This window comes from Dermacentor silvarum, chromosome 1, assembly GCF_013339745.2.
Source record: "Dermacentor silvarum isolate Dsil-2018 chromosome 1, BIME_Dsil_1.4, whole genome shotgun sequence".
NCBI classification, from domain to species: domain Eukaryota; kingdom Metazoa; phylum Arthropoda; class Arachnida; order Ixodida; family Ixodidae; genus Dermacentor; species Dermacentor silvarum.
Window position 1 is genome coordinate 57,406,354 of NC_051154.1, and position 21,439 is coordinate 57,427,792.

General features: G+C 45.9%; 1 protein-coding gene across 1 annotated transcript in view; it reads left to right on the top strand.

Moving 5' to 3' along the window:
- The first annotated feature begins 373 nt into the window (after positions 1-373).
- The window catches only part of LOC119463818 (uncharacterized), a 74,010-nt gene continuing 52,944 nt past the window's right edge, over positions 374-21,439 (top strand). The window contains exon 1 of the mRNA XM_037724642.2: positions 374-1,489. Within this exon, the coding sequence (XP_037580570.1) occupies positions 586-1,489 (904 nt within the window). The 5' untranslated portion in view covers positions 374-585. The remainder of the gene's footprint in view (positions 1,490-21,439) is intronic.

Genomic DNA, 21,439 nt, shown 5'->3' on the forward strand with positions numbered 1-21,439 from the left:
AGTGCAACAGGCTAGACACTAGATTAATCGGACGCCACAGGAGGCTCTCTTGGTAGTCGCCGCGCGTGATTGTTATGCCGGTGGTGGCCAAGGAGCGCTGTTTTGAAACCACCTGCGCGGGGTGTTCGCGGGACCCGCGGAGAGGAGGAAGTTCCTGGAAGTGGAGAGCGCGCGCTCAGACCCTCCCGCAGCTCGGCGCTGCTTCGGAGCGTGCGGGTGTGCGCGTGCGTCAAAGGCCCAGGAGCCAACCAAGATAGATTTACTGCTCGCTCTGGGCGCGAGCGCTGGGGCGACACGTCACGGCCCACGTGATGGCCCGCGGGCCATAAAAGACCCGGTCGAAGCTACACGCCGTACACACAACGCACACAGACCGTTGGGCGCGCGTTCACTGCTCCTCTCCCCGCTTTCGCGTGGCAGTCGCGCGTGCTTTGTTTTGCCTCGTGGGGCGCATGGTGGCCGCCCTGTGATCGGGGCCGCCTGGAGGAGCAACACATTGGACGCTGTGCCGCGCACTCTTTCGGACTGCAATTGTCTCGGGAGAGCGGTGGTCGCGCGGAACCTCGGCTGCCGAGGCTGACCGGCATGGCCCTGGAGAACGCGGCGCGTCGTGCGTCGCCGACGCGCACCACGGCCCGGCCTTCCTCGAGCCAGGGTTCGGCGGCAGACAGCGAAATCTGCCTGACGGGTGATGGGGCGGGCGGCGTCGCCGCTGGCGGCCGTAGTCCATCGAGCCAGCAGCAGCGCAGCCCCAGCCACAGCGTCCGCAGGAAGCCACGTGCCTCCCCGCACCGATACCACGGCAGCCACAGCAACGGCTGCGCCTCGGCCACTGCGTCCCCTCTGCGGGACGCCAGTGTGAGCCGGTCTCAGTCCATGCGCACCACACGCCGGCCTCACTCGCTGCAACGCCACTTCCGTGACCGGATCGCCAGCATCCCGGGCGACCTGCTCATGGTGAACGGCGCCAACGACTCGCGTGGCTCGTCCAGCAGCTCGCTGCCCTGTGACGAGCCGGCGGCTGACGTGCAACGCCTCAGAAACTTTGCCGTCACCTCCAAGGGCGTCGTGAACCGCGGTGACTCTTTCCGTTCCAAATCGCGCAGTACGCACAGTGTCGCCTCGACAGGTAGCGGCCACAAACTGGCTGTGCCGGGCTCCTCGGACGCCGGCGTCGACGCGACCAGCGACGCGTACTGCGTGTGCGCATCGTTGGACGGAGACAGACGTGTAGTCAGCTCCCTGCAGCAGCTCAGTCCCGAGCCCGCGGTGCGCACGGACCGGGCCACGTTCGCGCTCGCCTGCCTTGAGCCGGCCGGCCCGAGCCTGACCGGACTGCCACCCGAGGTGGTGGTCACGAGAAGCGCCGAAGCAGCTGACCTGGCCCGCTACCGAATCCTTGTCCTTGGCGCCCGAGAGGTGGGCAAGACGGCGCTCATCAACCAGTTCATGACCTCCGAGTACATCTACGCGTACGACAGCTCGGTCGGTGAGTGTTACACTGTCTCCCGCCTCCTACTTCGCGGCGAGGGGCACGTTTCAAGCGGCGCTGTAACGCCATTTGAAAGGTGTCCCTCGTCGTTCCCTTCTCCAACAAAATATTTCTTGTAACTAGCAATAAACTTTGTTATTTATTATTTACAGATGTAAGCCAAACATCTTTAGTGGCAGCGGCTTAGCTATCGCTGCACATACCTTTTCTGCTGTGTAGCCATTAAGAATCTGACGTGAAGACAAGCATCTCAGTTGCTATTAAATTTGTTGGATGTAAACCCTTCCGCTACTCACCAACATTTATATCTGGCTACCAAGGAAATATAACAAGCCTGTCTTTCGGAGTATGTCTTCGCCACCTGCCTCTCACGAGAATTGCATATTAGAAATGCTTTGTGCTCAGCGTGGCTGCCAGGCTTCAAAACTAGAGATGTTGAAGCCCTCTAGAGAGAGAGAGAAAAAAAATGAAGCATGCTAGGGTGATTAAGGAGACTAGCTTTCGGTTGGCTAGCCTACACTGGAGAATTAAAAAATGAGCTGATAATGGCGAGGGACAGAGAGGGAATAAGGAAAGACAATTAAGGTGAACTCGCACACACTATGAGTAATATCGAAATACTGCACGCCGCACTCTTTTGCTGTTGGATGTGTTGAAGCAAGCTGTCAAGGTGTAAGCGCATCTGATGGGATCTTTGTAGTGTCGGTTGTTTTTAGCTTTTGAAGAGGCGCAAAGTTTGCTGCTATTGCTTACGAAGCAATACCGTTTCAATCCCGTCCACCTAGCTGTGGCCTGGCAGCTGTCTCTGCTGACAGGTGTCAACTTTAATACTTACTGCCTGTCAGAGCAATTCCTATGACGTTTATCCTGGATGGCGAAAAGTAACAACCACAACGTGGCGTAAAAACTTAACTGTCCTCTTACTTCACAAAGAAATTCCAAGGGTCTCATAATGTAGATTTTTGATCTATTGATCAGATCAGAACATTCAAGCAATATCTGTCGTAGAGACACAGGCTTACAATGAAGTAAATATCTTCTAATTTCTTTACAATGTGCGTTTGTGTGAGTGAGAGAGAGAAAGAGTGAGAGAGATAGCAAGAATTATTCGTTTTACGCATTCCGTTGTAGACTCTGAAAATCCCTTTAGGGATAAATACCAAACGAAATGTGTTGCATTGAATAACATTGTTTGCAATGTACGAATATTAGTGAGGCACAGAAACTGCACTGCACAAATTCACAGGAATGTCCGACTGGACTTGGCCCATTAATTGGTACTTTATCTATCCCTTCACCTAATATCTTGCATTCAAGCTGCAAATGTCACGGAAATATTTTCTGATGTTCTTTAATTAACCAGCATTCAGTCTTTTCCCGCTAAACATGTCGCTGTGACAATTCGCCCAGTTGTCCATATTAGTTCCGCATCTTTAGTCTTTCTCAGCGGACGGCAAAAGTTTAGTAAAACATAATTTGTTACTCAATGAAACAGTGAGCCTCCTTAGATGCATCCAAAAAGTGCTAGCTAATATTACATCGTTATTCCCAGGTACAAGCTTTGTGACTCGCGAACGTAAAACCAATTCTGAGGTCAGGAGAAACGGTACGTGTGCCATGCTAAGCAGTTACTGAACGTTTCAGCCATCCAGTATTATGAAACATCTTATATAAAACAAGGTTAGCGTGCGCTTGCAGTTTAGTTATTTGAAGATTTTTCGTGCAGTGTCACGTAGAACTCCTTGGAGAGCATTCGCTGAGGCTTGTCCTGACTTAATACTGAATGCTCATTCTGACATAGAAATACATCAAAATAAAACGCTATGATATAGTTTCCTACTGCATGATTTGTTTGCCTTCTGCATAGAGGCATCGCGATATTGAGATAACCATATGTTTTGAATACCACGAAACTGATGGCAGTGCTGGCCCATTCTCCTGACGTCACATTGTGCCCATAGTCTACAGCCAACGAAAGAATACTCAGAAGGACATCTTTTTTTATTATTAATATGATATAAAGAGATGTTGACGCACAAATAAGGCACCGGATACTCCTTAGCTCTTGAATGGGTCTAACCTAGAACATACAGGGTTCAAGACAAAATGTCAAACCTTCTCATACAAGCACCAGAACATTAAAAAATTACTTGTGAAGCAGCGTTTTTACAGTAACACTACAACGAAAAAAATACGTGGTGTGTGTGTGTGTGTGTGTGTGTGTGTGTGTGTGTGTGTGTGTGTGTGTGTGTGTGTGTGTGTGTGTGTGTGTGTGTGTGTGTGTGTGTGTGTGTGTGTGTGTGTGTGTGTGTGTGTGTGTGTGTGTGTGTGTGTGTGTGTGTGTGTGTGTGTGTGTGTGTGTGTGTGTGTGTGTGTGTGTGTGTGTGTGTGTGTGTGTGTGTGTGTGTGTGTGTGTGTGTGTGTGTGTGTGTGTGTGTGTGTGAAAACTTTTTATTTACAAAAGTCCTACGGCTCGACTCTTTCAAGCCGAGGCGGGCCGCACCCACGATGGCACCGTTAGGCCCAGCCCTTCAGCGACATTGTGGGCCCTCTGAAAAAAATACGTTATGCATACAATAAAGAAATTAAATAACTCCACGGCACTGCAGAAAAAAGTCTCAAAAATACAAATAATACTGTCACCTAACAGTACAGTCGCTAGTCAGCGGGCGGTGCATACAATAGTCGACATAGCATAATCCACAAACACACACGCAAATACAGCGATGTTGAAATAAAAGGAACATTATAAGCGTTAATAACGGCCAACAATGCCACTGTCTTCGAGAAAAGTTTTAAACGATTTTAAAGCGCTCTTCTGCAAGGCCGTTGTTGACCAAGGGCCCAAAAGTTTTCTTAAACTGAAAGGTCTGCGGTCTAATGTCATTAGACTTTGAAAATGTATTTCAAAATGTGTGGAAATACGTGGTTTGACCATAATTCTAAGATCTCTGATTTGTACCATATTGATCCGCTTATTGAATTCAAATTTCTATTGTCATTAGACAGAAATATTGAAGCCCTTATTCATCGATTAAGGCTAGGAACTGCCTACAGAAAACATTTCTTACATAGAATTGGCCGGGCGAAAACCCCCGAATGTGATTGTGGATTTGTAGATAAAGATATACATTACCGCCTTCTTGAAGGGCACCTTAATGGCGGCGTACTTATGGCAGCGCAGGCATTCAAAAGTTTCGCGTTCGCTTCACGCTGCCTCTTAACCAACACGCTAACTGCTTCAGATGTCCCAAATTCCCTGTCGTGTACATAACTACTTGCAGTTGCTTAAAATAAGATAAAAAAGAAAAGCGCTCGAAAAAGCGACCGTGTGACCGGCAAGAGTGAACTAAACGAACCATTCCATTAGGTACAAAACCCTAACTTATTGTGTACTGAGGAAATGCGAGAGAAGAGGGCAACTTCACTGTGAGAAGCGCAGGTCTTCCTCCTTTCCAGGAAAGCAGAAAATAAAAAAAATGCTGTATGTTGTGATTTCTTTTAAGAGCGAACCATCTTGAGCCGGACTCTTCCAGAATGCCGCTGTATTTGTATAGTCTCGCCAATTTCGGCGACCTCCTAGAGCTTGTTCCTTGCTGGTTATCAGACAACACAACTAAAAGCAAAGCGAAGAGGACTTAGTGCATCAGCCAGACAACCAACTTAGCACCTTTCGATTTTGCGAGTGACGCTGTGAGCTTATCATGTTGACTAAAGGCTTTGAGCTCATCACCACAAAAGTACGCCTGGACTAGCCGCTACCGCTCGTGAATCACGGCGAGTGTTAAAGCAATAAGTCGGGATGTCGGAGGCGAGGATTATTGATTCAAAAATGGGGTTTAACTTCGCTCAGAATGTGTGTCCTGCGATAACTTTTTTTTTATTTTCACTGACCAAAACGATAGCAATACCTTCCTATGGCGCACAACGTTTTTTCGCTGAAAGAGGAGGCTTCTTCGCAGGCTTGCGGTGCCTCTGAAAAATAGATCCCGTTTTTTTACTCAATGTCGTTGCGCGCTGAAACAAAAGTCAGTTTTTTCGTCTGATCTCACTGTTCTATCACTCTAAGAGGCGACGGTGTTTCGTTAAACAGTTCTGGGCCGGTATTTTGTAGCGATGCCTTTAAAGTAATAATGCCTTTTCGCGCTAGTCGCCGCCATAGATTTTTTCATTACTGAGATGTAATTAGGTAATTGTAATTAATTATCTAACTCGAGAAGTGCTGTCCTAATTATCAAAGTGTCAATGAGAAAGTTGTCGAGCAACATGAAAAACTACCGATGCAGCTTTCTGTTGCTCAATACCTGCTACATAAAAGTCTTTTTCCGATTGTGAAAGAAGCCCGCGAATGCACGCATAGTGCTTCGAGCGGCCAGTCGCGCGGCAATTCTGCGTGTATTCGCGGGCTTCTTTCACACTAGGAAAAACGCATTTATGTAGCGCGTATTGAGCAACAGAGGGCTGTATCGGGAGTTTTTCATGTTGCTCTACAACTTTCTCATTGACACTTTGATAATTAGGACAGTACTTCTCGACTTAGATAATTAATTACAATTACCTAATTAAATCTCAGTAACGAAAAAAACTACTGGCGGCTACTCCAGTGTACTGGAAACAGTACGCACTAGGTTTGCTTCGCGTAACGCCGTTCCTCTTTTTTTTAAAATCGTGCTGCATGATAGCTGGGACACCCTGTATATTTTGTTTCTTCGCGAATTGTCTGTTCTGTCTGGTATACATTCTTTGTGAGGAGCGGAATAGTTCCAAGTAGCACTACGATAAAGAACCTCATAAGGCACTAAGCAAATTATTTTAATTAGAGCTTATACACTCGGTGCTGAATTTTACTCTATGTGCGGTTATGTATTTCATTCATGCTATTACGGGGAGATGTGCGAACAAGTGCTTTATTTACACTACACGGAGACAACAACAAAGATGACGGAATGGTTGGTTGATTGGTTGGTTTGTTTGTTTTCCTTTATGACCGGAACACATTTCGTCCTCTGTCTTGACCTCTGCACTTCAACAGCTTCTTCTACATCCGCAAGATAACTGGCTCCTAACAATGTGCCTCGAAAAACGCCGCCAAAGCATCACTTATGACGTTCGATAGAGCAAAAAACAAGGCCGTCTGGAAAACTTTAGAGGAAGTATACAGCTGAGCTCGTCAGCAGAACGGAGGTGCCATTGCAAGCATTTCCAGGCATACAATGTAGCGATTCCTTTCGTTCGATTCTGTTCCGTTCGTAACAGAATCGAACGCTCATAACCGCTTATGACCGGCCGAACCGGGTGACAACGTATAAGCAAAGCATCGATCGGACCCCTGACAATTAAAGCACGGAAAGAAAAATAATTGTATTAGGACAATTACGTTATCTCGGACCTCTTGTCTGAGGCACAGGAGCGGTGCACACTGGCGTGCGTCAGCGGCTTCAACGATATAGTATCCCCGCTAGTTCGAGACATTGTTTATTGCACATGCGTTGCCAAATGAGCCAGCCGAGTAAAAGAAATGTCGATAGCTTAGATTGATAGCCTAGCCCGGTTGAAGGTCTTCCTTCCGGTGTACTGTAGGATATAAGCTCTAGCTAAGGGCCGCATTGAAATGTTGAGCACGCGCTACCCCAAGAGGGCAGGTCGCCTCTATACTGGCCCGTTTTCGACCGGTATAATGTAATGATTCTTTTCGCTCGATTCTGTTCCTTTCTTTTCACCCACCGCTCATGACCAGCCGATCGCGCTGATAGCGTAGGCGGCGCGCTGCTCAGACAACTGACGAAGTGCAAAAAGGAAAAGAATCGGAATAGAATCGCTCTATTCCGGTTCTTTTTTTTTTCTGTGCGAGTTTCGGTAGAAACTCGATAATAACATTTTAAAATAAATTATGCGCCTATATCTAGAAAGACCGGCTCAAATTTTGCGGTGAAATGCGTTGATTGTTTCTAGTTGCCATTTTTCCATTGTGCATTTTTCAACAGTGCGGAAACACGTTAACTGGAACAACAAAACCTTTGGTTCCATATTTTTAGTAATTATTTATGGAAACTGGTGCAATATGCAGATCGCGTTTGCAGCAAAAGTTTATGCTTTGAGTACTGGCAGACTCAAGTTCTGCAATAAGAGCATATCGTTTAAAGTGATTAATTAAAGCAATGATAATTACTAAATTTTTGCTGAATAATAATATTATTGGCCCTTATAGCGCAAATTCTGATGTCCGCCGCTGCTATAAATCTTGGTTAGTAACAATTATAATTTTGTCTCGAATCACCCGTTCCTAATAGTCTGAGAGAGTCGCCGCTGAAACGCGATATAAGGCAATGCTCGCTTGGACCGGCTAAATTCCTTTCGCTTGTTATCGATGTGTGGCAACACTTCATCGTTTCAAGCGTTTCCTTATTAATTTTTTCGCCTTTTCACACCTTCAAAAATGTAGAAAGGTCTGAATATTTGGAGTCTTCGAAACAAAGGTAGAATTAATTGCAAGAGTGCTACGCAGAACATAATTAAGCCTTTTTATGACAGTGCATGGCCTTGTTCTATGACACTATTCGCCAGCATGCGTACGGGAAATTATAACTTGGCGTTTGAGAGGAAAAATTCTCATTCACCCGACTGTAACACGAAGCTACAAAGGATACGAATATGGGTTTCTCAGAAAGGAAACTTCGCAGTTGAAGGAAACTTCATCCTGGCCTGGGCATCGAAACCGGTACCAACGTCTTTCCTGGGCGGGCGTTCTAATATCTGGGAAATGAGGAGGCTAGCAGATCACGGAACAAGGCCTAGTTGAGAGAAACGACCGAAAGAAGCATGTTTAAAAGTCTCAAGTTCTAACTGTACTCAGATACATGCACCCTCCCGTTTGAACACTCTGCAACCATGCGAAGCGCTTCGTAATGCGGCTCCTCGTATTTATATGAGAGTACTTATGAAGAGCTGTGCGTTCCGATAAACAGCCCTGAGGGTTTAACGATTCTTCACAGTAAATAAAAATCCTGGTGAAAGCCTTGTATTCTGAGGTGGGCTAGTATTCAAATTTCACTACGTTTCTTGTTTTCAATGCAACACCATTAATTGTCACCTACCTGTCCATATGCTTCCCGACGATAATGCAAAACACGCAAACGCGCCTTGAAAAAATAGAAATCAAAACATTACTCCAGCTCATGAAAAATAAAGAGTGGGAAGTGCATTTCCTCCTTTAGTTTTCTCACGCAGTTGTGTTAACGAAGCGGAAAAGATTGCGCTTGACTTGGCTGCTTTCCGGCATTTTATGGCCTCTTTCTTATGGTTTATTTATATCTTGGCAATGAAAAAGCGAATTTTTTTCGTGGTAATCAAATTTTTCATTAGCGCTTGCATTCGCTAGAGTATCGTGAATGCGAACGCTGTCAGCCTCTCGAGCGGTATGGAGTTACAGGTTTCCGCAGAACGCTTTACGTTCGCTTTGAGAAGCGCGCGGCCCCGCTCTGGTCAGATTACCCCCATTGCAATAACCTTGATCACCACACCCCTCGGCAGAGGCGCCGGTACGCTCGAGAAAGACCAAGGCAGCTCAAGGTGGAAACGAGATATTCGAATTTCCATTGATTAACACAATTCAGAAGCCTCGCCCTAAGACGTGCTAACAGGATCCTAATAGTCTCATCATTCGTGGACGAAAGCTTTCCTGGGAAATGTCTAGTGCACTCTGAATGGCACCATCAACTATTATTTTTTTTCGCTAATTAATGCAGGTGGTCATCGCGCAAATGAGAGAAACGATGCTAACGATGAACTGCCTTCTAGCAGAATGGAGTGCTTCGCTTGACTGTACGCTTGTACGATAAAAGTGCCGAAAAGGTGGCAAAATGTGGGGGTTAATTCGAGACACTGCATTGTAATCAGCACAGAAAAAGGTGTGGACGATGGAGCAGGAAGACGGGACCGGCACAACCTAGCAACCCAACGTTTAATAATAGGTGCCATGACCTTTAGCAAACGCCAGCGTTAACAGCCCAATACATGGCGGCACTGCAACTCTTCTTTAAAATAGTCTATAGCAAGGAGCGCCCCGGGCGCACCGGGCCCTTTGCCTCGAACTCTAATTCTCTAGTTCTTATTCTGTAAGGTGCCTGTCGGGCACGCGTATTATTTTTTCGCTACTTCAAGTTACTTGTGTAGTTTCGCCTCGTATAGTTCGCCGCTGTTATCGCATGGCTGATTCGTAAGTATGGAAATGGTGGTACTAACGGGATCGGAGTTTCACGGATAGGTTAAGTTTACTTCGCTGGGCCCAGAATTGAGCGACTGTTCATTAAAAGCTGGAGATTATGGCGCCCCATGAACCGAAAATAAGGTGGTTTATTTCATTACGCGTTAAAGAGGATCTATTATAAGCATAAATATTATTATAAGATGGTCTAATACAAATAAGCGTTTTCCCGGCAAAAACGTGCTTCGAGTCCCAGTGGAACTTTTCCGCAGCGCTCGTGCACCTTCCTCAGCGCCTCTGCGCGCACCGCCGAGGCACAAATGTTGCTCCGGCGCCGCCGAAACCTGCGCAACCGCTTACAATTAACGCTTTAAAATAATCTTTCTCGACTTACTAACATAATTTACATTATTTATTATATCGTAGACATGGTATTCGGTACACATATCCGAAGTTTTAAACAAAAATATTTAGCAGTTTGCTTGCAGCAACGATTATAAAACTTATACTGCTCGAAGGAGCCTATTACACGCCACCATAGCCCTACAAATTTTCTGGAGCTCCCCCAATGAAGCTACAACTGTGTGGCCTCTCTAGCATATTTCTTATGACAGACACACTACATCCTGCGAAATTTTGTCTATATTTGTTTAATAGTTCGTAAATGACAACTTTTTTAGGCTTCCGAAGTAGAGAAGCTAGAGCTGTAATTGGCACATTTGATAATTTCCCACGTTGCCGCCAAAGTACCTATACATTTTAAATTTATTGAGCGTTCTTAACCTAATGTAAAAGTTATGTCTACGAAGTTTCATCTTGATACACTCGGTAATCCTGGCACGATGCACTGTTGAATACACCTTAGAGCTTGAAGGAGAAATTACCAGGCATTTGGTAATTTCTCACAAAGAGCTTCATTATCCCATGCATTTCTAATGTTGCCCATACATTACCCTGGACAAGCCCAACATCTTCTCCAAATATATTTACGCTAACTCTTATGGACCCCTCAATGCATATTCGTCGATGTTTGGAGCAGACGTTTGGAGCGGACGTTTGGAGCGGACGTTTTGGAGCGGACATTTTGGAGCGGACATTTTCCACCACGTCTAGTCGTAATAACAGCTTCGCTGAAGAAGTACAGTTGAAGGCAGCACTGTGCAGTGTAAATAGTGCAAATAAAAAGAGAGAAGGATGGTAAAAAAATGACGTGACTGGCATAGTCCTAGCAAATCAATTTTGCTTCTTTCTCGAATGTCTTAACGTTCTCTAGCGCAAACATATTTACTATTTACAAGGAATCAATAATAAAGAAGCACTGAAGCGTGTTCGTCCGAAAATAAAAAGAAAATGCTGGTGACGTCGAGCGTGACTGGCCGAGTATCGCAGGCCCTTAATGCGGCGCCACCTGTATATGTGCACTCTTATCAAGGCAACATTTGAAATAACGACACTTTTGAAGATAACAACCGCCCCGTAACCTTAAATGGTTTTCTTAACCTTGTATAATAATTGCGTTAAGGTTATTCATGTCCATCGGTAGAACGTACAGGTCGGACTAAAATTTGCAGCAGTAACGTATAGGGAACTGTCGGTGGAAGGCTTGTGTTGTAATTGTGCGTACGTGGCGCTGAGCGCCGATGCCACCTAAAAGGGCAACTGGGGCACGATACCTTTGTCGATGTTACTTATGCGAAGGACACCTACTGTGTTTGCTCTTTCCTTATTGCGTGCTTTCCCTAAAAAAAGAAAAAGAAAGAAAGAAAAAGAAGAAGAAAAAAAAAAATCATCGGCTCACAACTAGCTTGGCGTCACGGATCCGATCATACAGGCCTTTTGTTATACGTTCATCATGGACCCGTTGCTCTCACCGACGCCCCTGTCGCATCGGGGCTGCACCGAGACCGGAGCAGCACGTATACAACTACTGCAGTACTCAACCATTCAGAAACAATCACGCGGCGCTTTCGTCTTCTCTTTCGACGATGCGGTCGTGATGGTGCTCTTTTTTACACTCAATGAAACCTACCTTCCAATGGAGGCTTCGATCTTATCTGAAGTAAATGGGTTGATCACGACGAAAGTGTGCCTTCGAATGATCATAGGATCCAGAGAAACTCGGAAAAGGGCGAATAGGCGCATTGCAGGACTCATAAAATTTACCTGCTTCTGTCGAGAGCTCACGCATAGAAGGAAGGACTGCTATTAAAGCTAATACGGATGTATATTAGGGCTATTAAGGCTATTAAGGCTATTAAGGCTATGAAGGACCGATATTAATGCCTGGTTGCTTCTAGAACGAAACTGCCCGAGTAATGTTTTTTTGTTTTTTGAAAGAATTGAAAAGCCATTATCCGTATCATCTAAATTAAATATGTGTTGTAAACGTGTACGTGTACAGCCTGTTTTCTTCAAGATGTTTCTCTCGCGGCGTCTTAATATAGTTTCTAGATTGACCTAGCTGACTATTCATGCATTACCATTCGTATGCCCACCGTGCTGTTTCGTACATTATTCTGTCCGCGAATGAAATAGTCCATGCGGAACGAGGAGCAATATTTACCCTCAATTGCATTTTGTCACGGGTCTCACCGTCCCTCATCGAAGCGCTTTCAACACTGAAAGATGTGACAATAGCTCTCACTTCCGAGCCAATTGTAACAGTCGCGCGTTTCCACGTAAAGCGCACGTACTTACATCAGCACTCCGGAAGACAATCGCGGGGTCGTCTTGATTTCCGCTCCTCGGCAATTGGGCCAGACACGCGTGCAAGAACGGGATTGCATAAAGCGTCGCCACCCACGTTACACGTCACCGTGGCCGTGTACTGGAGCACCCTATGCTCGGCTGTGCAAAAGCGGTTAAGTTTAGCGCCATGGCTTCCGGCTTGCCCTTGAGATGGCGCGCAGCCGGCAACGCTTCTGCCGCGCGGCAGCATCATCGGGGAACATCTCGTCTTTCTGCGCGAAGATCAAGTGCTTGCACAGACGGGAAGAAACCCGTTGTGGCGCTGCCGATCTCCCCTGACGAAGCCGCGTCACAGAAAAAGATTGGTCGCGCTCGAGTTGACTCTTCAGCGACTGCTCCGTTTGTTTTCCCGTGTATTTTTGTCTTCGCGGCGGCTTATCGCGCTCGATCGTCCACTCGCTTCATGAGTTTACTCTGACCGACGCTCGCAGTGTCGTAATGTGGCGGAGTGTGGCAAAGATAGCCTCCGCTAATTGAATGTATTCGGTTGGCTGATGAACTTTCGCGGAGCGCGATTGCTGGAGGCACCGGACCTCCCGCAGGACTGAATGCTAAATAGAGCTGTCGCATTCATTGGAGGCCCACCGAGTTGATGACTGGACAAACAGGCGACACTCGCCTGGGCCGGCTCAAAAGAGTCACTCGAGGAGCGACAATACGAGCTGAAAAGTTCGCGCATGAAAGCCGCCAAGGGCGCACGGTTTGCGTCATCTGGAAAATATCTAGTTTCGCGGGCTTGAGCGACAAGACGAAAGCTTACCCGGTCGCGACGTCCTGCTCTTTGTTCCAAGTTAGTAATGAAGTACTGCTCTCTGCTATGCGCATACGCAGTGCGTGATAAGGGTGCCCCGTTAATTAGCGTAAAAGCTTCGCATTTCTCCTGTGCGAGCATTCTCTCGCCGAAGTCGAGTGCAGCCTTGCTCGATAACTTCGAAGACGCAAGATAGCAAACAACGCACTACGTACTGCGAACATTACACGGAGATCCACAATTCCGATGCAGGAGCAGCAATTCACTTGTCCCTCTTGACGGTCTTTCGCGAAGAGGAAAGAAAAAATTAACAGGTTGCACTTCTTTAATACATAACAAAAGAAGTTCCTCCTTGCGCTCATTCCGGGAACGGCTGACCCTAGGAACCTCGTTTGTCGATAAATGGGGGTGGCAAGAAAGGAGTACAGGAGCGACGAAACAGGTAATTGATGTTGTTTCAGAAATGGCCCGAATACGGGTGCCCGCCTTTCTTTAATTGTTCCACTGGCCAGCATGCACTGACCATGTGTTACTGGCTAAATGGAACCCTGAATCGGCGGGCGTAAAATTAGAAAACGTTGGCGACTCAGCCGCATCTCTTGCTTTTCCTTGAGGCAGAGTGTACTCTCGCGTCCTTATTTTAGTAGCTACGCAAAGAAGTGACTTCATGCCATCCTCTCGCGTTTCAACACGATGAACAGACAGGGTGTGTCGCCCCAGGCCTTGTGCAGAGATTTGGCGGCTTACTTAGACTGACGTGAAAATAGTATGAACGTGCAAGTTTGGCAGCGGCTTCAAGATAATCCTTTGCTGGTATACTTATTTTGATGAAATTGGAAATGTTGACAACTATTGCACCACCGGCTTCTTCACAAACAATAAACTGTACAATTATTAAATAATGAGAACACGTGGTGAACTGAAGGTATCACAAACTGTGATATGAAAGCGTCGCGAATGGGTTTGAACAGTGAATGATATTTTGAACAATTAGACCTAAAAAAGTGTTTAAAAACCATAAAAAACACTAAATAAAAAATATACCGCGTTTTGTTTGCCATAGTTGCAGGGGCGAAAATATATAATTACAGTTTAACCTGCTGCAAAGCAACCTGTTAGACACCTTGAAAGTTGGTTGCACATTGAAAATGTTCGTATTTCGAAAATGTCGAATAATAAGATGCATGCCATCAGAGGGAACGTTCCGACGTTTGCAACGTGCTGGGCTGCTACAACGGCCGTGTTCATCTTGACCAAAGATGACACTCCTGGTACCTTCTTTATCTCCTTTAGGTTTCAACTAATAAAGATGTTATCTTGCTACAGCAGTCGCTTTCTGACGAATAACCCCACCACACTCCGGCTCTGTTTTACAACGCACGCCGCCTCATCAATGTGCCTGCTCTCATTAGGCAGCCGTATGTGCGTTTATCTTAATTGACGTCAATATGCAAGGAAGTGTTCGCCCTATAGAATGAGGACGGTTACTCTCTATCCCATGCGCATCATATACTTAGCACTAGTATCATTAAAAAGCAAAACAAAAAGTCTCAGACCCGTAGCAAGTTGGTGGAGTTCCGACAGAGGCTACACACTCTACTAATTGGTTAGTGCATGTATTTAGTAGACACGTTGCTATTTGCATGATTATTTACACCCGTTGCGGTGGCTCAGTGTTTTAGGTGTTCTGTTGCTGAGGACGCGGGTTCGATTCCTGGCCCTAGCGGCCGCATTTATGTAGCACGGAATGCAAAAACGCTCGTGTACCGATGTTTGTGTGACACGTTAAAGTAAACCAGGTGGGTCAAAACTAATCTGGAGCATTCTGGTATAGCATTACTCCTAGCCCATACGTTGCTTACGGTCATTAAACTCAATCAGTCATCGTGAATGTTGACATTAAGTGACAGCAATGAGGTTAATATAAGTAACTAGAAGCAGAACAGCAAAAAAGATCATATTGTTGTATTAAATATCTTGACATCTGCTCCCCCCCCCCCCTTTTTTTTTTTTGTCGTGCTCCCGTACATTATTTCTTCCCGTTTTGCAAACAAAGAAACGAAAAAAAAAGAGCACAAATTACTCCAAACCCTCTGAACGTCAGAATAGACAAGCAGCCAAACAGAATGTCATGTAGAGTTCCGAATGCAAGAGTGCCGGCTGTTGCTGAGCATCAGTAAAGTTTTCCCTGAAATCAATCACGTCGGGTACATGCGAGAAGAGTCTTGTAACTTGAAAGGCTACTTAAAATCTAGTCCCAGTGGTTGTTCCTGCACTTTAATCTACACAAAGAAGGCCTTTCTCATCGATTATCGAGTGTTGTCCTCCTGTGCCTCGTGATCATAACAGTCGAGCTCTCCTTTATTATGAACAGCTCTGCTTTAATTTACCATTAACCGGTTTCGTGTAGTCCGGTTCAGTTTAGCGTCCTCCTTTATCTTCGTTCGACGGCAAGGGAAATAAAAGTGCCGTACTATCTCACTAGCCGGCTTTTCGTACACGTGAAAGCAAACACGCATGGTAAAGAATGTTTCACGTGCAAGAATAAAAAAATTCACCGACGATTACGATACTCCCTAATGCAAAATTTAAGCGCAACTCTGTACGTGTTTTCATTTCGCGATATATTGGCTGGCGCGGACAATCTGTCTCGTGCGGCACGTTGCAGACGGAGCGAAGTGTGGCGCATCTGCCTCGTTAATCGGAGATAGCGAGAGGCAACGCGTGGGTGACGCGTGGGCGCGATTCACAGCACCCGCCTAGACAGATTTCCCAGACGACGCACGCTAATCTGGCGCCATCTCGTAGTCATTGTCGCCAAACTACGCTTTTCTTCTCTCGCTTTCGCCATAATATCCTCCTCCGCTTTCCTTCTCGCGTCTTTCATCATCCGCTGCGCTTCGCGTTCGCTCTTTCAGCCTTCGCTGTGCTCGTTCGCTCGGTTACGCCGATGCCGACGCTCGCCGTAGGAACTGGCGCATTAGAAATGCGCTCTATAAAGAGTACTGCGTATTCATTACAGCGCACCTACGTCATTCTTATCAGGTAGTATGTCCTACTGCCCATATTTCGCTCCCCATCGCTGCGTATAGAATGCAATAATATAAGAAAATCATTATCAGCCCAGTGGCACGTTAGAAACGCTACGCCGGCTTCCTTCGAACATTTTCAGCACCGGTGTTAACGGAATGTTTCCCACGCGTAGGACGGTGACAGTTGGCGGTTGATCAGATTTTCCTGCGGACACCTCATACATAGGCTTTCTGTTTCTTAATAAGCTATGTGCTGGCTTCAAGCTGCCTTTTTAGGAGCGGTCGCGGCGTGTTTCATTCCCACGAACTTGCAAGTTTATCACGCTAATTTTGCATCCTGTATATTCAGCTCTTCTGCAGGGATTTCTCACCTAGGTTTTCTTCTTTCTGCGCAGAACTCCCACACACGCACGCACAAAGTATCCGTTCTGCTTGATGAAACAGAAAGTGAAGGTCCCCATGCTTATTTTCTCCTAATCTCGAATCCCTTATAGGCTCAATTGCGTCTCTAAACTTTCACGTATGCTGGGGAATAGAGGCAGCGATTCCACGTGCCAGGTGTTTCTGCAGCCTGCAAATAAGCAATGCTCAGTAAAGCTAAGGCTATGCACTCTTTATACCTGTGTACCCGACTCGCTACATTCGGCATTGTAAAGACCACGAGACAAGGACATCGCAAGGACGCGTGCTACCGTGTTTTACGTGAGTAAATATAATGAACAATGGGTCTGCGATTCTCGCTTGCATTTACTGCGGCGCCTGGAAAGGGAATTGTTCTTCGTTATTGTGGCCCTTGAAAACAAAAATGGATAAGTGAAGGGACGAAAGACAGCCGAAAAAGAAGGAACAGGAAATTAATTACAGTAAGATGGATAGTGGCGTTCACGAAGCCTATTCAATTCCAGCCCCATCAGAATGCAAGATAGCGCTGGCCGCAACGATAAAGATCGTGAACAAACTAACTACTATATTCGGTACGGCGAGTGGCCACACGCTCCTCGCCAGGCTGGTTCTTCTGAATGATCGACCAGTCTTGGCAACGACATCGGCAGTCATCCCATTAGAAGGAAATGCCTGCTATCTTTTTATTAGTCAAACGCCTGGTGTGAAGGCTATTCTTTTCCTCAAGCACGTGTAGTGCTTCCTGCTCCTATTTCTAGCCAACCGTCCTATTTCTCCTTCTCCATGCCTTTGTGCAGTTTTAAAAGCAAGTTATTACCGTGCGGGTAAACTCTTATTTATTTTCTTTTGCCAACGACAATCTTTCCTCACGTTTACAACCTGTGGAGTTTAGGTACTTACACATTTTATGAAGCCTCGATCTTTCCGAAAAACACACTAGACACAAGCAATTTTGTCTCGTAACTCAGCGTTGAATGAAAAAAGGCCGATAATATCAGGAGAAAACATTGTGGTGCTCGTTATTTCCACAGCTGCGCATGTCATTTTCTCTAAAGTCAGGTGAGACCCAAAAGTCGCGATGTTGGAATTTGGGTTCCTAGCATATAACTGCAGTAGTCCTCAATACTAAAGCAAGCTGGGTTTCCCGGTAAAGCACTCCGTGTCGAGTGTACGCAAAGGGATTTCGAGCGCTATGTAACGTTCGTTGAATGCAAGTACGATTGCGAAGTTGCAAAAAAAAGTCATCATTTTAACAGCGGCGGCCGCCATTGTTTCGCCAATGATGGAAACATTATTTGCTTTTCACCACGTTCCAGCGCCAAAAATGCAGAAGCGGAAGACCCTTGAAGCCCAGTTGTTACATTCAGCATTGTCAGCCCTCTGAATACAAAAGCTAAAATATTCTGCAAGGCCTACTCCTAGCCATAGCCGACAAAGAGCAGTTGTCTCGCCTCCGGCGAGTACAGATGTGATTTAGAAGCGGGCGAAGGGGCAAATTCTTTCTACAGTGAGGTGCACTTGGAGTTGAACCAGACACGAACGAGAAGGCGATCGTTTAGTTTTCGAACTGAAGCCTGATGGCAGACTGGTGCAGTAATGTAACCTAACTATTATACCTTAACAGAAGCTGGAATAGCGAGAAAGGCGTAGCACTTGAAATGCGCATTCATCGCAGAACATTTTCTCAGAGCTTAGTCCGCGAACCTTTTCACCATCCCTGTGTGGCGTGCTGTCCTGCTACAAAAAAATAAAAAAATAAAAATAAAAATAAAAATAAATAAAAGAAAAGAAAAAAAAACGGCACGCACGTCCGCAGGCACGCACACACTTGCAATTTTGGGCACACGTGAGTGTGCTTTCAAAGGAAAACGTCGTACAAAAGAAGAGGGAAAAAAAAAAAAAAAAAAAAAAAACTACCAGCGGTCTCCTGCGAAGCGCTCTATCACAGAGTAAAAAAAGAGAGTCACAACAATTGAGTTCATTATATGTATAGTAGACAGAGTGAAGATGTCATTTTAGTGCTTTCATATATTGTTCGCAGAAACACTTATCGAATCTTCATTGCTCACTGGCCGAATGAAATTTCATTTGCGTCCATGCCCGGCACTGAAAAGTGGATGCGGCGGTTTCTTTTTGTTTTTCTTTTTTTTTTGCGCTTCAGAAATGCCATGCATATGCTCCGTCCAGAAGATAGCCCGATTTGCTGCTGGAGGAAGAAGAATAAGAAATCGTGATAATATTGATAGGGCTACTGCTTCAAATCTCTACATAACTGAATTTAGTCCTGAAATCCAACGACGGCAGGCCTGAAGCATGTAACCTTGGCCGAGAACGCAATGTATGGCCATTGGTTGTGAAATGTCAAGCACACGGCTCTGTCACACAAGCGATTCACTGATAAAACTTTTATGCGGATGGAGCATGTATAGGTTTACTGGAGGTCCGTTTGAATAAGCCAAAGGAACACTGAGCTGGCTTTCCAGCAGTGCACCATTTTCCTAAACTATGGTTTTCAGCACATTGCTAAAATATTTACTTCACAGCTGGTGCACTGTTCCTGAGGTCGTCTATGATGAGAGCTGCGCAGTAATCGCTCTTTGAACAGTGTTCCGGCGGTCATATTTCGGGACACTTTGCATTGCGGGAAAGCCAGCCTGGCATTTTTCAAAAGTGTCTATTGTTTCCGCATTGAGGCAGCTATAAGCAGCCGCTTCAAAGAGCAATCGAACAATGTACACTAGAGTGCCGTAAAGTTCGCAATGTTGACTTATGGAGAATGCGTTGAAGCAAAATACCGGAAGTCCACTAAAATAACGAGCTCGTGGTCATGCGAACTTTAACCTTTTGCTTTCTAGTATAGGAAGCCTGTAAAACATTTGTTATTAAGTGCAGCGTGAATTGGTACCGGCTTTTCGCGACGTCGATCTAGATGTATAAAGGCTGCCCAGTCTTAGGCGTAAAAGGCGTAGCACTTGAAATGCGCATTTATCGCAGCTATGCGTTCAATCTCTGACACTGCTTATACGTATACGGCTACCACTATTGCAGGTAAAATAAGGATCGGCTTCTGAAAAAGAAAAAAAGTTCGGGGCAACATGGGGGCGTCTAAAAGGTTTCCTCCGTGTCGAGAGGGGCGACAGAGAACGGGGAAGCTGGGTGGCCCAAAAATAGTCACATTCGTGCGAAGCCAGTGACGTGGGCCGGACCGTTCCGAAAAGCTTTAGATTGCAGCACTTTTTTTTTCTTTTTCAGTAGCGTGAAGAGCGATACCTGAACTTTGCAAACGCCGTTTTTCTCATAAGCCATGCTCGACGTTTTTCAGTGTTCGTGCTTTTGTTTTGTCGTTTAGTTGACGGCACTCACTTTATTTTCTCCTCGGATGTCCGGGTTGTTGGCGTCGCTGGTTCCTACTATGAATCTAGAAGCATATGTGGGCTCACTCTGAGCAGCGGCGCGGCTATAATCTGCGCGAGAGACGACCACCAGGGCGAGACTGGTGAACTGATTAAAAAAAAAAAACTGAGTGCAAATATTGAGTGTCGCAAAACTATAAATAAAAATGATAAGAAGTAAGACGATCCGATTATTATGCTAGCGAATTGTCGGTTTAAGGCAGTGATATTTAGTTCGCGTCTGTCACACACACACACACACACACACACACACACACACACACACACACACACACACACACACACACACACACACACACACACACACACACACACACACACACACACACACACACACACACACACACACACGCACACGCACACACACACACACACACGCACGCACACACACACACACACACACACACACACACACACACGCACACACAAACACACACACACACACACACGCACATGCACACACACACACACACACACACACACGCACACACATGCACACACACACGCTCCATCAGATAGTCAAAATTAAACCGGAGCCCTCCACTACGGCGCGCCTCATAATCAGAACTGGTTTTGGCAGGAACAATCAGAAAAAAGAAGAACACACACACACATTGTTGGCTACGCAAGATAAAGATGAGTGATGACAAGATTGAAAAGCAAAATAAAATACAATGGAGCAACACAATAAAATACAGGAATGGAGCGAAGTAATCACGTCCATACTTTCTATGTAATCGGGTTGTGCCAAAGTAGCGAGCAGATATATAAGAGTAACTCGGGGTACGCCGAAATTCTTGTTCTGTAATTTAGCGCAATGGCCCTGAAAAACTTGCTTCACATAAGCAATAGTCATCGCACTTCGTTTTGCTTTCGCGCGCTCTCTGTCAAATATACGTAGACCATTTTATGACCTTCATATTTTCGACATAACATGAACGCTATAACTGGAGGCAGGATCACATATAAAGAGCAGATAACAGGAATGTTTACGGTGCTTAAAGAGTGAGACGCAACGAATTTACTCGTTCGGAGGAACAGTGATGAACGGCTCCTCGCATGCCGACCATGTACGCTCTATCTATAAAGCTAGCGCTGTGCCCTTCCTAAACGCAGTTTATGGGCTCTATGAAAGCGATAAAACGCTGCGTGGGTGCAACTGAATGTCGTAATGCTGCCAGATTTGTTATCCTGTTTTGTTATACACAACGCCAACCGTGAGATGAGAGAGAGAGAAAAAAAATAGAAACTATCCTCCAACGACAGCGTGATTTAGAAGGGACGTCAAAAGCACATTAAATACAGCGGATCTCATAGCATTACACTGAAGCAATAGACCCGCCGGGGTGGCTCAGTCAGCTAAGACGTTGCGCTGCTGAGCACGAGATCGCGGGATCG